Source organism: Rhincodon typus, chromosome 31 (assembly GCF_021869965.1).
Source record: "Rhincodon typus isolate 14 chromosome 31, sRhiTyp1.1, whole genome shotgun sequence".
NCBI lineage: Eukaryota > Metazoa > Chordata > Chondrichthyes > Orectolobiformes > Rhincodontidae > Rhincodon > Rhincodon typus.
The window spans coordinates 1,353,682-1,369,536 of record NC_063362.1 but is presented as its reverse complement, the minus strand read 5'-3'; the positions used below and the strand labels follow the sequence as shown (position 1 = coordinate 1,369,536).

General features: G+C 41.8%; 1 protein-coding gene across 1 annotated transcript in view; it reads right to left on the bottom strand.

Moving 5' to 3' along the window:
- Positions 1 to 14,949, bottom strand: part of rap1gapa (RAP1 GTPase activating protein a) — a 151,761-nt gene extending 136,812 nt beyond the window's left edge. Inside the window, exon 1 of the mRNA XM_048614853.1 lies at positions 14,844 to 14,949. Coding sequence (XP_048470810.1) covers positions 14,844 to 14,926 — 83 coding nt within the window. The 5' untranslated portion in view covers positions 14,927 to 14,949. The remainder of the gene's footprint in view (positions 1 to 14,843) is intronic.
- Between the last annotated feature and the right edge of the window lie 906 nt (positions 14,950 to 15,855).

Sequence of the window (15,855 nt, the reverse complement as noted above, 5' to 3'; positions counted from 1 at the left end):
TCATAATTGCCTTTCCCCCAGCTATAACTCTTGCCCTGCGGTATATACCGATCCCTTTCCATCGCTAAAGTAAACGTAACCGAATTGTGGTCACTATCACCAAAGTGCTCACCTACCTCCAAATCTAACACCTGGCCTGGTTCATTACCCAGTACCAAATCCAATGTGGCCTCGCCTCTTGTTGGCCTATCTACATACTGTGTCAGGAAACCCTCCTGCACACATTGGACAAAAACTGACCCATCTGAAGTACTCGAACTATAGCGTTTCCAGTCAATATTTGGAAAGTTAAAGTCCCCCATAACAATTACCCTGTTACTTTCGCTCCTATCCAGAGTCATCTTTGCAATCTTTTCCTCTACATCTCTGGAACTTTTCGGAAGCCTATAGAAAACTCCCAACAGGGTGACCTCTCCTTTCCTGGTTCTAACCTCAGCCCATACTACCTCAGTAGACGAGTTGTCATCAAACGTCCTTTCTGCCACCGTAATACTGTCCTTGACTAACAATGCCACACCTCCCCCTCTTTTACCACCTTCCCTGATCTTACTGAAACATCTAAACCCCGGAACCTGCAACAACCATTCCTGTCCCTGCTCTATCCATGTCTCCGAAATGGCCACAACATCGAAGTCCCAGGTATCAACGCATGCTGCAAGTTCACCCACCTTATTCCGGATGCTCCTGGCATTGAAGTAGACACACTTCAAACCACCTTCCTGCCTGCCGGTACACTCCTGCGACCTTGAAACCTTATTTATGACCTCACTACTCTCAACCTCCTGTACACTGGAGCTACAATTCAGGTTCTCACCCCCCTGTTGAATTAGTTTAAACCCTCCTGAAGAGCATTAGCAAATTTCCCCCCCCAGGATATTGGTACCCCTCTGGTTCAGGTGTAGACCATCCCATTTGTAGAGGTCCCACCTACCCCAGAATGAGCCCCAATTATCCAGGTATCTGAATCCCTCCCTCCTGCACCATCCCTGTAGCCATGTGTTCAACTGCTCTCTCTCCCTATTCCTCGCCTCGCTAGCACGTGGCACGGGTAACAAACCAGAGATAACAACTCTGTTTGTTCTAGCTCTAAGCTTCCACCCTAGCTCCTTGAATTTCTGCCTTACGTCCCCATCCCTTTTCTTACCTATGTCATTGGTACCTATGTGGACCATGACTTGGGGCTGCTCCCCCTCCCCCTTGAGGATCCCGAAAACACGATCCGAGACATCACGGACCCTGGCACCTGGGAGGCAACACACCAACCGCGAGTCTCTCTCGTTCACACAGAATCTCCTATCTGTCCCCCTAACTATGGAGTCCCCAATGACTAATGCTCTCCTCCTCTCCCCACTTCCCTTCTGAGCAACAGGGACAGACTCTGTGCCAGAGACCTGTACCCCATGGCTTACCCCTGGTAAGTCGTCCCCCCCAACAGTATCCAAAACGGTATACTTGTTTTTGAGGGGAATGGCCACAGGGGATCCCTGCACTGTCTGCCTGTTCCCTTTCCGTCCCCTGACTGTAACCCATCTACTTTTTTCCTGTACCTGAGGTGTGACTACCTCCCCGTAACTCCTCTCAATTACCCCTTCAGCCTCCCGAATGATCCGAAGTTCATCCAGCTCCAGCTCCAGTTCCCTAACACGGTTTCCAAGGAGCTGGAGTTGGGTGTGCTTCCTGCAGATGAAGTCAGTGGGGACACTACTGGTGACCCTTACCTCCCACATTCTACAGGAGGAGCATACAACTGCCCTAACATCCATTCCCACTGTTCTGAATTCCCAAACAGACAAAGTAAAAAAAAAATACAGTAGCCTTACCAAATCAGCGCTCAGAACCTTTTCTTTTGGTTAGAGGAGGAGGATGGGTGGGAGACACTACCTAGGTAGTGTTTCGGGTAAATAGTACTCAAAATAGTTTTTTAGTTAAAAAGGATGATGGTTTTATTATTTAAGGATGGACATGTAAGTGTTACCTTTTCCAGTGTAACCTACAACTCTGATTACACTTCAACATTCTGATACAGTGGTCCTGTGAAAACGGCCAATCCAACTCTCAAGGCACCTGCCTCCATCTTGGAGGGTACTCACTGGCTGCAGGTGGACAACAGCTTTCCAGACCATACCTACTACTCCCAGTCAGGACTGGTCAATGATCACAGAGCAGCCAGTGGAAATGTGTCAGACACCAGGAAAACCTTCATGAGGAAGACGGATTTTGACCTGGATGTTGGGGAGAGAGCAGTATCTGCGATGGTGAATAGTAGTGTCACTGGTTTTGAAGGAAGGAGCATGGCATAGGGCAAAAATGCAAGAGTGAGAAGACAGCTCAACAAGGTGCACAACCTCTCGATGACCATGACTGACTAATGACTGACTTCCTGTGTAGAATCTTTCATCTCTTAATGTAGTTGTTCCCTTAGGCTTTCATCTTTCCTTTTAAATTCTTAACAATTGCACGGAATTCACCATCAAAACCTCATTCCCTTTCTGTCTCTCCCTCCCTCCACTGTTGGAATCTTTGACAGGTCCTCTGCCCTTCAAGGGATATCAGATTAGTTGGCTGAGAAGGACTTTGGGATTTACAGAACTTGTGAAAGGTTGTATACCAATTGTTTTTAAAAGTTTCTGAAAAAATATATTCTTTATTTTTTCAGCTGTGAAATATAGATTAAAGTTGATGAAATGATGGAATTAGCTGATGAAACATGCTACATAGAACATTTCCTGTTTCCTCTGAAGTCACTTTTATAGCAAGGAGTTTCTTTAAGTATAGCTCCTCTCACAGGTACACAGAGTTGTTCCAACTGATTAGGGAGCAACCTAGTGTTTTAACAGAACTTTGCAAAATATTCCTGAATACAATTAGCACTGCTGCATCACAGCGCCATGGACCCTGGTTAGATTCCACCTCGGGCGACTGTGTGTGGAGTTTGTCTGCGTGGGTTTCCTCTGGGTGCTCCGGTTTCCTCCCGCAGTCCAAAGATGTGCAGGTTAGGTGGATTGGCCATGCCATTTTGCCCATAGTGTTCAGGGATGTGTAGATTAGTTGGGTTATAGGGGAATGGGTCTAGTTGGGATGCAGAGGGTCAGTGTGGACTTGTTGGGCCGAAGGGCCTGTTTCCAAACTGTAGGGATTCTATGAGAAAAAAACTCTGGAAAAATTGAGGCTGTGAAGACTACTGTTTAAGAAGCTACAGAAATCTCAATATTAGCACTAAAACAGTAAATAATGTTCATATCCAAGAACTAAATTCACAATACTGCTTGGCTAATGTATATTTTTGTACCATAAACTTTCTGAACTGGTTTCAAATCAAGTCAGATTTACAGCTCATCACATCATTGAAAGAAAACCTCAAACTAGTTTTATAAAGCCATTAATACATGAAGAAATGTTAAAAAGCTCTTGATAAGGTACCACACATTAAGCTACTTAATAAGATAAAAGCCCATGGTATTGGAGGTAGTGGAGGAAGGGAGAATTGGCTAACTAATAGAAGACAGAGAGTTGGGATAAGGGACACATTTTCAGGATGTTAACCTGTAACTAGTGGAGTACCACAGGGATCAGTGCTGGGGCCACAATTATTTACAATATATATTAATGACTTGGATGGGGTAAGTGAATGTACTATTGGCAAGTTTCTATACAACACAAAAATATGTTGGAAGGCAAGTGGTGAGGATGATGTAAAGAGAGATATAAGATGAGGTAAGTGAATGGGGAAAAACTTGGCTGATAGATATAATATGGTTATGAACTGTAACAGGAAGAATAGAGGAGCTGGAAATTATGTAAATGGAGAAGGATTGCAGGAAGGTACAGCACAAAGGAATTTGGGAGTCCTCGTGCATAAATCATGGAAAGCTAGCATCCAAGTTCAGCAGGTAACACAGAAGGCAAACGGAACGTTAGTTTTTATTTCAAAGGGAATGGAGAATAAAAACTATACTAGGCCCAAGTCAGACCACAACTTGAGTACTGTAACAGTCTAAAGAATGACATACTGACATTGGAGTCAGTCCAGAGAAGGGTCACTAAGTTGTTCCTGGGTCTGGATGGATTTTCTTATGATAAGAGATTGAGTGGGTTGAGCCTGTACTGAATGGAGTTCAGAAGAAGTGAAAGGGACCTTTTAAAACAAAAGATTCTCGCATAAGAGCATTAAAAATTGGAAGAGGGATAGGCTATTCTGTCCCTCAAGCCTGTTCTACCATTCAACAAGATCATGGCTGATCTGCCCCAGGCCTCAACTCCTCGTTAATGCTAGCTGAGTACAGTCATCAACTTCTCCATAATTTAAAAATCCACCTCCTTTTTAAATACTTCCCGTGATCCAGCCTCCACAGTTCTCTGAGGTAGACAGTTCTGGATATTCACGTTGGCCTGGGAGAAGACATTGCTTTGATTCTCAGTGTTAAATGAGTGTCCCTTGTTCTGTAACTCTGTCCCTAGTTTGAGATTCTCCAACTAGTGGAAAAATCTTTTTAACATTTACTCTGACAAGTCCCCTCAGAATTTTGTATTTTTCAATAAGGTAACCCTTCAGTCTTCCAAAATCGCATGAATAAAGGCCTAACCTGTTTAGCCATTCTGAATATGTCAACTCCTTCATCCCAGGAATCAGTCTAGAGAATCTCTTTTGAATCGCCTCCAATGCCAGTATGCCCCTTCCAAACATGGCGACAATCCAAGTACGCAAAATCTATTAGCTCCCTTTTATCAATTCTGACGTCTATGTCCTCAAAGAACTCTAGCAAATTTGTCAAACATGATTTTTCTTCTATAAAGCCATGCTCCCTCTGTGTGATTGTGTTTAGCTTTTCTAAATGTCTTGCGATTTATTTTTTAATAATAGACTCAATGACCAATATTAGGCTTACTGTCCTGTCTCCTTCTCTTGAATAGGGGCATTACATCAGCAGTTTTCCAATGCATTTGAACTCTCCCAGCATTCAGTGAAACCTGGATTACTTCAACCAATGCCTTCACCATCTCTCCAGCCACTTCCTTTAAAATCCTTTGGTGCAGGCAATTGGGTCCTGGCAACTTGTCTGCCTTTCAGCCCATTAGTTTGTCAAATACTTAGTCCCTCATGATAGAGACCTTCCTTCCCATTAGGACCTTGCTTATCTGATACCTTTGGGATGTTTACAGTATCCTCTATCATGAAGCTCAATTCAAAATTTGGTTTGAGTTATCTGCCATTTCCTTGATCCCAGTTATCAATTCCCCATTTGGATCCTCCAAGGGTCCCACAATTACCTTAACTACTTTATTTTATAGACCTCCAGAAGCTCTTGCTGTTGGATTTTATACTTCTTACCAATTTACTTTCATAATCAAAACTCTCCATCTTTATTAACTTTTCAGTCATCCACAGCTGCTTCCTAAAAAAATTCCAATCCTCTGACCTCCCACTAGTTTGTGCCATTCCATGTGTCTTAGATTTTGATTGAAAAATTCTTCTTGACAGCCTTTGGTAAGCACCTTTGGTTCATCCTTCTCATCCAGTCCTTCCTATTGATTCGAATGATGCTTTATTGAGTGTTATGAAATATCTGCTGCTCATCACTGACCACCTCCTTAGTCTCCTTTCCTGGCCCACATTAGACAACTTTTTCTTCATGCTTCTGGAATTACCCCTATTTAAGTTGAGGTTATTTCATCCTGCAGGCCTTAGTGATGGGACTGTCTTCTATAAGAAACAGACAAATTTATAATCACAGCTTTTCATAAAGGAGTTTTGGACACGTGACTGCTGACTAATGGCACACAATGGGGCAATGATGGAACTTTGATCTCCAATTGTTAAAGCTATCAAGGGCCCAATGGAGCAATCTTCAGTATTCTGTAGCACATTGGGCATATTTGCTAAGTTTGCTTTGTCTCCGGAAATTTCTAACAATGAGGTGATTGTTGCTTGGATTTTATCCCCTCTAAAAGTTCAAACAATGGCAAATGCGAAATTCTGCAGGGGAATTGTGCACACATGTCCCCGGTTAATCTAACAAGGTTTTTGGAAAACAGCCTTTCTGGTAGAATAGGTGACCTCTGCAGCCATTTTTACACAAAAAGTCTGACTCCTTTAAAGATGTTTTCTTTCAAATGAAAGTCCTAAATAATAAATCAGTCAATGGAATTAAACATTAATGGCCCCCTACATATGACAACTCTGAGACAGATGAGGGACTAGGGGTTGTGAGCACCTACATAACCAAAGCCCCTACTAAATTCAAGACTGTTAATTCAAAATCCAAAATGGTGGCTGAGTAGAGCTCCCAAGCCTGAAGATTGTGTGTTCCATCTGCTTTTCTTTTCTCTTCTGTCGTTTTTTTTTCCTTGTTTACTTACCTCTTGTGAAGAGCTCGGTCATGACGACAGAGAATTGAGCCCATTGCAGACTCATGGAGGTGGTGGCAAAGGCGAGTTTGGGCCTAGTATGAGACAAGCCGGCATCGGCAACAGCTGTATCAGTGATGTGGGCCCAAAGTGTACGCTTGGTGGTGGCGGCAGAGTCAAGTTTGGTTCGGTGCAGGACCCAGCGTCATCGGTGGCAGCTGCATTGTTGAGGTCCAGCGAAGACTCATGGTGGTGGCAGTATTGTTGGAGCTGAGATGGCACAAGGGAGTAGCGACTCTTGTTCCAGCGGCATGGTGAGGGGACTCATGGCTGGCCACTCTAGGCCAATGACTGAACATTTAACAGGTAGGACTGTAACATTGAACTTTGTGTCTTTATTTTTCTGCCTTTATATTCTATGTTTTGATTCATTTTTCTGGTTTTAAGATGGCGTCAGAGAGTGGCGATACTATACAACATTTTTCACTGTATTTTGTAACAAAATACATGTGACAATAAATAAATCAAATCAAACCCTACTAGATGAGTCAGCACTTTCAGAAGTTAAGAGGAGAAACTTGGTAAAAAGAACAAGATGAGAAGCAGCTTGTTTTCTTTCACACAATGAGAATTGAGGACAATGTAAGAGTGAACACTAGTGAGACAGGTTAATTTCAAACAATGATGGGATTTCCAAAGGGCATTAGGCATGCTCTTACTGCTAGGCTTAATTCTGAACATTGTAAAGTGATGGCCAAAATGGACAAAGTGGTGGTCCAGAGATCCTTGAGGGCCCTTATAAAAGTTTATAAGTTTAACCAGCTGATGCCTACCAGGTACGCAGTTGATGCTTCCTTAGATCAGGCCAGTGGGAAGGACTTTTTTTAGGGCCCTGTTTTGATTCGCAAAGCCAGAAAATCCAAACTAATGTTGATGGAAAGATACAAGACTGGAAAAAACAAAGTGATTCTTCCAGAAGTGGCAATTTTAATTTATGCATCAGTGTAAATATTCAACCAGTGACTCCAGACTAAATTTCCGTCCAAGCAAATGTTTTCTTTCAACAAACATTTGCATTACTTTTGTGAAGCCATTAACTGGAACCTGCTCTCCCACATTTGCAAAGGTAAACACTTGAACCCATTTACCAGGTGCTTTCCCACATTGAATACTGTTCCCCTGCTAGATTACCTTTCTTAAACCTGTCAGAATTTTAAAATTAACAGGATAGATGGCTCCTATATGCCTGTTCTTCTTTGTGTTATTTAAATATTTACTTTCCCTGCCCTTCACTTCGTTCATACCTGGATCTGTACTGTTATGATACTTTTTTTTATAAAGAAACTAATCTTTAGTTATAAAAAAAAGTTAACAATTTATAAGTTTTACTGAAACCAATTAAATAAAACAGGAAGAGGTTTGAGAATCAGCAGTCTTTCAGTACAGTGCAGGAAATGTTTTCACAGAACTTTCCAGGAATAAACATTGTACAATACCAAAAGCAAACATCAAACTAAGGCTTTCAATCTATAGGACAGTTCAATATCTACACTCATCCCAGTCATGCAAATATTCAAACAGGCTGAAGGGCAATTCCCACAACTTGCTCCTCTCCTAAAGTACAATGCAGTAGTGGGACATCGTATCAGTAGCACTGACCTAGACTCTGGGATACATCAGTTGTGTGTGAGGCTGTACATTCTGTTTCATATTATTTTGAAAACAGGACCAAACCTAGGCTGCAATGTCACCAGGCGCCCAAAGATAGGGAGATATCACAGCCAGAGCTGAAATGGATATGATGTTATAAATCCTGTACTTGACAGCTGAGGTCACCGGACCACGAGCGTGATCAGGAGCTACAGCTGACTGTCACCTCCTCCATCACTTTCAGCAGCTCCTTAGGCCCTGGTCCTTTGTACCGAGTACAACGCAGACCAGCTGAGGAACAAAACCTGCCACATCTCTGATTTGGATTCACACTGGCCATCACAGTAATAACACAACAGCTGGGAGACACCCTGCAGTGCAAGTGACTGATCAAGATATGTTTTAATTATCAATGGAATAGCACACTGCCTCCCACTTTTAGACAGGTTCACAAAGCAAGGGGCAACAGAGTGACTTTGTGCAATGGATGAAAGCCAATCAACTGCTGCTATTCCATGTCTGGGTTTTTTTTCTTCCATGAAGATGTAGAAAGAGGTTGCTGGCAAATTGGCAACTGCTTCACACTCTTCACAGTCAAAACTGACAATGATTTCTTGTGAATATTGATGGTGAACATGATTCACTTGACCTCAAAATCAAATCAATCAATGAATGTAAAAATATGATAAATTTGAAACTTGATTTTATAATGGGATCCTGCTGGTGGGACATGACACATTCAGGGATAGTGATGATGCTGGCTATAAGGTATCATTCCTTAAGTCTGATAACAGTGCTGCAAACGATCATTCCTAACGTACAATCACAGGCTGTGATGTGAATCCCACTGTGCTATTTAAACATGAAGAAATACAACATGATTTAAGCATCTAATTATCACACCTGCCTTATTTCCTATGAAATAAGGAGCAGGAAACCAGGCTGAAGTTTAGGCTGTAATAATTAGAAAAGGCCCCATCGCCCACTGGAGCGAAGGCAGCTAACCACAGAGGACCCCAAACTGACCCTCTCAATACTAGAGAGGGCAGTGCAATAGACCAGCAGACCATTAGCAACTGGTCTGGAGCTGCTCGAGATAGATAGACAAATAGACAGAAAATCAAAAAACTGCAGGTGTTGGAAATCAGTCACGAAAATAGAAATTGCTGGGAAAACTCAGCTATCTGACAGCACCTGTGGAGAGAAAGCAGATTTAACATTTCAGGACCAGTGACCCTTCTTCAAATAAAGTCAGGTTAGAGGCCCACAGTAGTTTACAGAACCAGAGCATTTTGATCCTCTGTCCAGTTCAAGAAATCAGCATAGATAACATCACAATCCACTCAAGGGCAATTAGGGATAGGCAATAAATGCTGACATAGCCAAACATGCCCACATCCCATGAATGAATGAATTAAATCTTTCACTCAGCTGAATAGAGGCATTGTCACATTCACAGTCCAGAGGGAAAACAGAAAGAAATGTGGCAAAGATTTAATACAACGTCATTCTTGTCAGTGAGGTGCTCAATGTGTTTGTTGATGATTTATCCTAATCTCTCTGTCACATATTTAAGACACAGTTGCCTCCAGAAGTTCACAGATTGGTCAATGGCATCAGTAAATACGGATACTCTCACACAAGGCAACTTATTACTAAAGGTATTTATTTGTATCATATTAACATAGAAACTGGAGTTCCTCAAGCCTGTTCTGCCATTCAATGAGATTCAAGGCTATTGCATCCCTGTCTCATCTATCCTTTAACCGAACTTAAACGTTCAAATTAAATCTGCATATGGCAACAGAATACCAAAATGAAACAAGTAGTTTGAAAGGCACAGAATAAATGGCAAAACTTTTGGCAAATGTTGCGCTGAGGTATACTGTGATATTGAGAGCTGTCTGCACATTTAGCCCAGTAATGCCATTAGTGATAATGTTTGCTTCCTGTGAAAATGGTATTGATTCTGGTACAAACGAAGAGAATTGCTGAATGACTCAATATCAAGCTTCAGTTCAAAGTGACAAGCTTTCCTTTGACCCAAATGGCTGGCTCTTCTTCCTGAGATCTGACCTGATCTGATCCAAAGTTCGACTGAATTGATTTGTGAGGATATTTGAAGATTAAGTTTTTACTGAGCCAGATAACAGGTGAAACTGCAGTCGCAGAATCAGAGAATTGTTACAGTGCATAAGGAGGCCATTTGGCCCATTGTGCTTGCACCGGTTTTATTACCCAGTGCCAATTTCCTGCCTTTTCCCTATATCCCTCCACACCATTTCTACCCAAATAATCATCCAATGTCCCTCTTGAATACCTCAACTGAACCTGCCTCCACCACATTTCCAGACAGTCCATTCCAGACCCTAAGTACTCAATAGTTTTTCTCATGTCATCTAATCAAGTCTCCCTCATTACACATCATTTGCTTATTCCCTAGTGGGATCTACCACAAGCTGCTCCAACAAAAAACATCTCATAGACATTTCATGAACGCTTTTTCTTGGGATCCGCTACCAATCTGATTTTCCCAGTCCACCTGCATATTGAAGTCACCCTGAATACTGTAAAAGTATCTTTCTCATGACTTTTCTATCCCTGAATTTATTTTTTCCCACATCCTGATTCTGCCAGGAGTCTTGGACATTAATTCCCATCAGGGTCTTTTTTCCTTTGTGGTTCCTCAACTCTACCCACACAGACTTTATGCCTTTCCACTCTTTTTTAATTCTTGCTTTCAATTTAATTTCATTTCTTATTGACATGGCAATCCTGCCCCCTCTGCCCATTGGCCTGTACTTTTGATAGGACATGTATCCTTGGATATTTAGTTCCCAGCCCTGATCCCCTTGCAGCTACATCTCTGTGATACCCACAACATCGTACCTGCCAATTTTAATCTGTGCTACCAGCTCATTGACCTTGTTTCCTTTACTGCATGCACCAGGATTTCACTGACAATAAAAAAATTTTATTGTAAAAATCAGTAACAACACAACTACATTTCTGATAGATTTCAGCCTGAAAAACTGGGTCAGAATGAAGTGGCATGATTTAAAAAAAAAGTCTCAAAGAAAGCATGATGAACTTTTACCAAAAAAGACTGGGAAGTCACCAAATGGTTTCAGTACAAACCCATTCCACCTGTTCTCACTGTCTTATCTCTCCAAATGGGCAATACCCCTACTGCCACTCTCCCACCTCCTCCCTCCAGCCCCGAGCATCCCATCCTTTTTAGATAATGATTCAATTCCCTCTTGAATGCCTCAAGTGAACCTGACTCCACTGCAGTCATTCCAGGAACCATTCTTGTGAATCTTATCTTGCTTTCACATTCTTTTTAAAGTCAGAAATCACACAACACCAGGTTATAGTCCAACAGATTTATTTGAAAACACAAGCTTTCAGAGCCTCGCTCCTTCTTCAGGTGCTAGAGAGAGAGGTGGAATCAGACACAGAATTTATAAGTAAAAGATCAAAGAGTCACACCACTGATGAGGATGTATTAAACAAACCTGAGATGCTGATAAATCTTTAATCAGTTAGAAGGTTTTACTTTAATATTAATCATTTAAAAACTTCTAACTGATTAAAGATTTAACAGCATCTTTGAAAAACTATGCTTTGTTGTGAAGAAAGTAACAGTTAGGAACGTCCAAGCAGAAGAATAAATTTATTTTCAGAGGTTATAGAAAGAAAGCCTTGCATCTATAGGACAGTTTTCATATCTTCAAGATATCTCAAAGAGCCACTGAGCTTTTCTTTCTGAAGCTGAAGTATTGTGGTCATCTAGGAAACAGAGTATACAAATTGAACATAGCAAGGTCCCACAGATAGCATGGAGAGACTAAAAATGAATCTACTTTCGGAATGTTGGTCGTGGGATATGTATGAAAAAGGTTCAAGCAACAAGTGTAACTGAGGGGAATGCATAAAATAGATTAGGCTTTAAAACTTTAAAAAGGAGACAGTTAGAAGTTCTGAAGAATGGCCACTGGACTTGAAACCTTAACTCTGTTTCTCTCTGCACATACACTACCTGACCTGCTGAGTTTCTCCACTGTTCTCTGTTGAAATTTTAGAAGTTCTTCTGCAGTTGACAGAGGATGACTCACCTTTCCCTACCTTCAATGAATGCTTTCACATGAGAATTGAACTCCTCATTTACATGGATATCAGACTGCAGCTCTTTTAACTGAAGTGATGAGTCTGCTATCAACAAATAACCCATAACTAGCAGCACAAGGTCAGAAGTCACACAACACCATGTTATAGTCCTACAAGTTTATTTGAAATCCCAAGCTTTCAGAGCACTGCTCCTTCATCAGATGAAGTGAGTTCTGACTTTTCCACCTCAGTCCAACACTGGCATCTCCACATCATAGCAGCATAAGACATCTGATACAAACATGATTAATCAGCAGTAAATGAGTTTCCAGTCTAATTTTGATATTACTGATGTAGATCTACAACATGAGCATCAATCACAGTGGATGTGACGTCCTGACATGGTGTTCTTTTCTAAGTGGTTGGTATACTTTGCCACACTGCACTGTTCTCTATCTGACATATTGTACTTTCACAAGGGCTGCCCTTGCAGTGATATTAAAGATCCAGCAGGTGACAAATACAGCTCAATGGCAGAACAAGAGTCTGATGCAAACTCAGAGACAAAAAAACTGCAGATGCTGGAATCCAAGGTAGACAAACAGGAGGCTGGAAGAACACAGCAGGTCAGGCAGCATCTGGAGGAAAGGAGCAGTCAATGTTTCAGGTATTACCCTTCTTCAGTTCTTCAGTTTGGGTAATTCCTATTCATATAACCATCCAGATGACTTTTAATTGTTGTTATTGTACCAGCCTCCATCACCTCCTCTAGCAGGTCATTCCATACACACACCACCCTCTGTGTGAACAAGCTGCCCCTTAGGCCTCTTTTATAGGTTTCTCCTAGTTTGGTGGATTATTGGGATTCATAGGCTTTTGGAATACTGTACTTAAACTGAAAATAGCAGTTTCCTTTGTCTTCAGCTAACTGTTCTCATACCACTTCTGGACCCACAGTCCATCCCTGGTTTCATTTTGGTACAAAGAATAAGCTCAACAAAAGGCTAACTGAAGGAAGCTGTGTGCTAGCTACGAGGATGTCATGATGCTTGCATTTACTGGCAAAAGAAACCCAACATCATCTGTGAAGAGAAAGAGACAGAGTGAACATTGCAGCTTCTCAACAGATCCTTTCTGATCATTCTGAAACATTCATTCCGTTTCTCCTTTCACAGGTGCTGTCTGACCCTCTGGGTGATTCCAGCATTTTCTGTTTTTTACCAAAGAAATACGTAGTAGTTGTACCACAGTCATAGTCATTACAGCAGTGAAACAGCCCTCCAATTCCACTAAATAAACAGGGAATAATGGATAACCAGGACTAACACTAACCCAGTCAGGAAGCACACAGATCTCCCCTTGAAGTCTTATATGTTAAGATCATCAATCAGGCCTCCTGAATCATCTTAAATAACAATGAATTTAGATGATTTTAACATAAGTAAGTTTCTATTTTAAGACTTTCTGCTTTTTGGCTAGACATATAAAAAACAGTCTTGTCTTGTGATTGGTAAATGAAATGTCAAGGTGGTGAACTGATGGCACTAGTTGTTCTGTTGAAGCACATCACAATGATGGTATTCAAACCTGAAGAAGAAATATCTGATTCATTCATTAAATAAATCCCTTTGTACAAAACATGTTTTTATTTTTAAAAGAAGTCAAGCAAACAACAGAGCATTTTCACAATTTAATTTCTATACAGACTCAATTTTCTTCATGTTTCTTTTTTTTAAATATTTATAAGCTGTTTTTATTCCACAGACGAAGAGCTCTCCTGGACGGTTCTTTTAAACAGAAGCTTTTCTGCTTCCTGACAGCCTTGTCATCCCGATCGTGAAGCAGTTCACTTCACACCTTGTACTGGTGACTGTGTGACCCACAGGAACTGGTTATAGATCTCACTTGCCAAAATATTCAGCGAGATAAATGTTTCTCCACATCCCAGAACTTTAATTAGATTCGAAAAATATTTTCTTCTTCCTGTTAAAATTTAGTCAGCACCACTGCTATTTTCAAACTCAGCTCTTGTTACAAGATTTCAGACAAAGGGCAGCTGTCCCAGCCTCAGGAGCTATATTTATGGAAGTAAAGGTTAAGTCACTCAGAACAACCACACAAGCAGAATGTCAGTCCAAAAGAAAATAGCTTGACCCCCAGTTTCACTTCCTGTTGGGGTTAAGTGAGCTGGGGGCTGTAGTTTACCCCCTTTCCATTAAGGGTATCAGTGAGGGTTCCCTGGTCCGCACCCTCTCTCATGCTGAGAAACTAAGACAGCTCAAGGCACAGGAACTCAGTGATCTCTGGAGCCAACTCTACTCAGGTGATTAGTTCTGCTTAATAGTGTGCAATTGTGCAGATGTTAAAGTTCACTTCTCCCCTAAAGGAATAGCGTGTGTTTTTTTTAAAGAATAAACGTTGCATAAAACACTAAATATCGCGTGTTATAAATAATCAGGTTCTGTGGTTAGGAAATAGTCAATCCAGCTTTAGGAACTTGCACAATGTTTGTTAGGGAATTTCCCCATGTGATTCCTTCAGACACAGCCAATCAGTTTTCAATCCGAAAACACAATGTAAATCTTTAAAATGGTCTGTGCCTTGCAGCGGGGAGCACAGAAACAGTGTTCGTCCGGCTACTGGCGCCCCTCACTTAGCCATTTGCAGCACTGAATCAGTCCCAGGAACTTTCATCTCAAACTGAAAAAGGGAGTAAGGAGAAAAAAAAGCAATTGTACCTTAAACACTTCTTCCTCCTTGTTCTGTGAAGCAGGCTGATTAAGATGACCAGAGCACGGATTTTAATATTCCTGGCAGGCATGGCAGCAGCTTTCAGTGTCTCTCACTGCACCTCTCTGTCTCTGTGTGTGTGTGTGTGTGTGTGTGTGTCTGTCCCCCCCTGAGCCGCAGCCGCGGAACTGCACTGCCAGCTTGCCCACACTCCAAACTGAAGACAGGCTCAGCCGCAGTTTGCTGAGAACTGCCGCCTTCCACAGGAAGATGATCACGATGAAAGATGTGCGAGAAAGAAATGACCCTATCCTCTCTCAGTCGCTCTCCTCCAGGAGACTACAATTACTTTGAGAAGAAAGATGAAACAGTCCCACGGTTGATCATGAGGAAACATGGCTCTGTGGACTACACACACACAATGAGAGGTTAAAATCACATGGAGCAGGGAATCAATCCTCCACATCTTCCTTCAAAGACAAGCCCCCTCCTTTCTCTTGCTTTCTCATACTTTGAAATGTTTGATGAGTGGACCACACCGAGGTCCTGCTACTGGCTAATACAGACCGTTCTGGTAGGACGCAGGTTAACACACAGCTGCTGTGTGGGAATATGCTGGGAATTTGTGGTCCATAGATTCACAGTCTATTCTAGGCGCTGACCCAGGCAACAATGCAGGGCGAGAGCAAACAGAAGCTCCCAATGTGTGCTGCTGTTACTCACAACCACAGCTCCATCAAAATCAATATCCAGGCTGGCTTCAAGCTCCATCCAGATCAACACTATTCAGAAGCTGAGCAATTGTGGCTGCATTAATTCATCAACACCACATACGGAAAATCTTACACATAAATCACACAACTGCCGCAGCATAGGAGGCCATTTGGCCCATCATGTATGCACTGGCTCTCTAAACAAGCCATTTTGAAATAAAACATTGTGTCCTCATTTAATGAAGAACATACAGTATCAAGAATTCTTTATTCATTCCTCACTTTAAGAACAAAGCAACTTAACCGC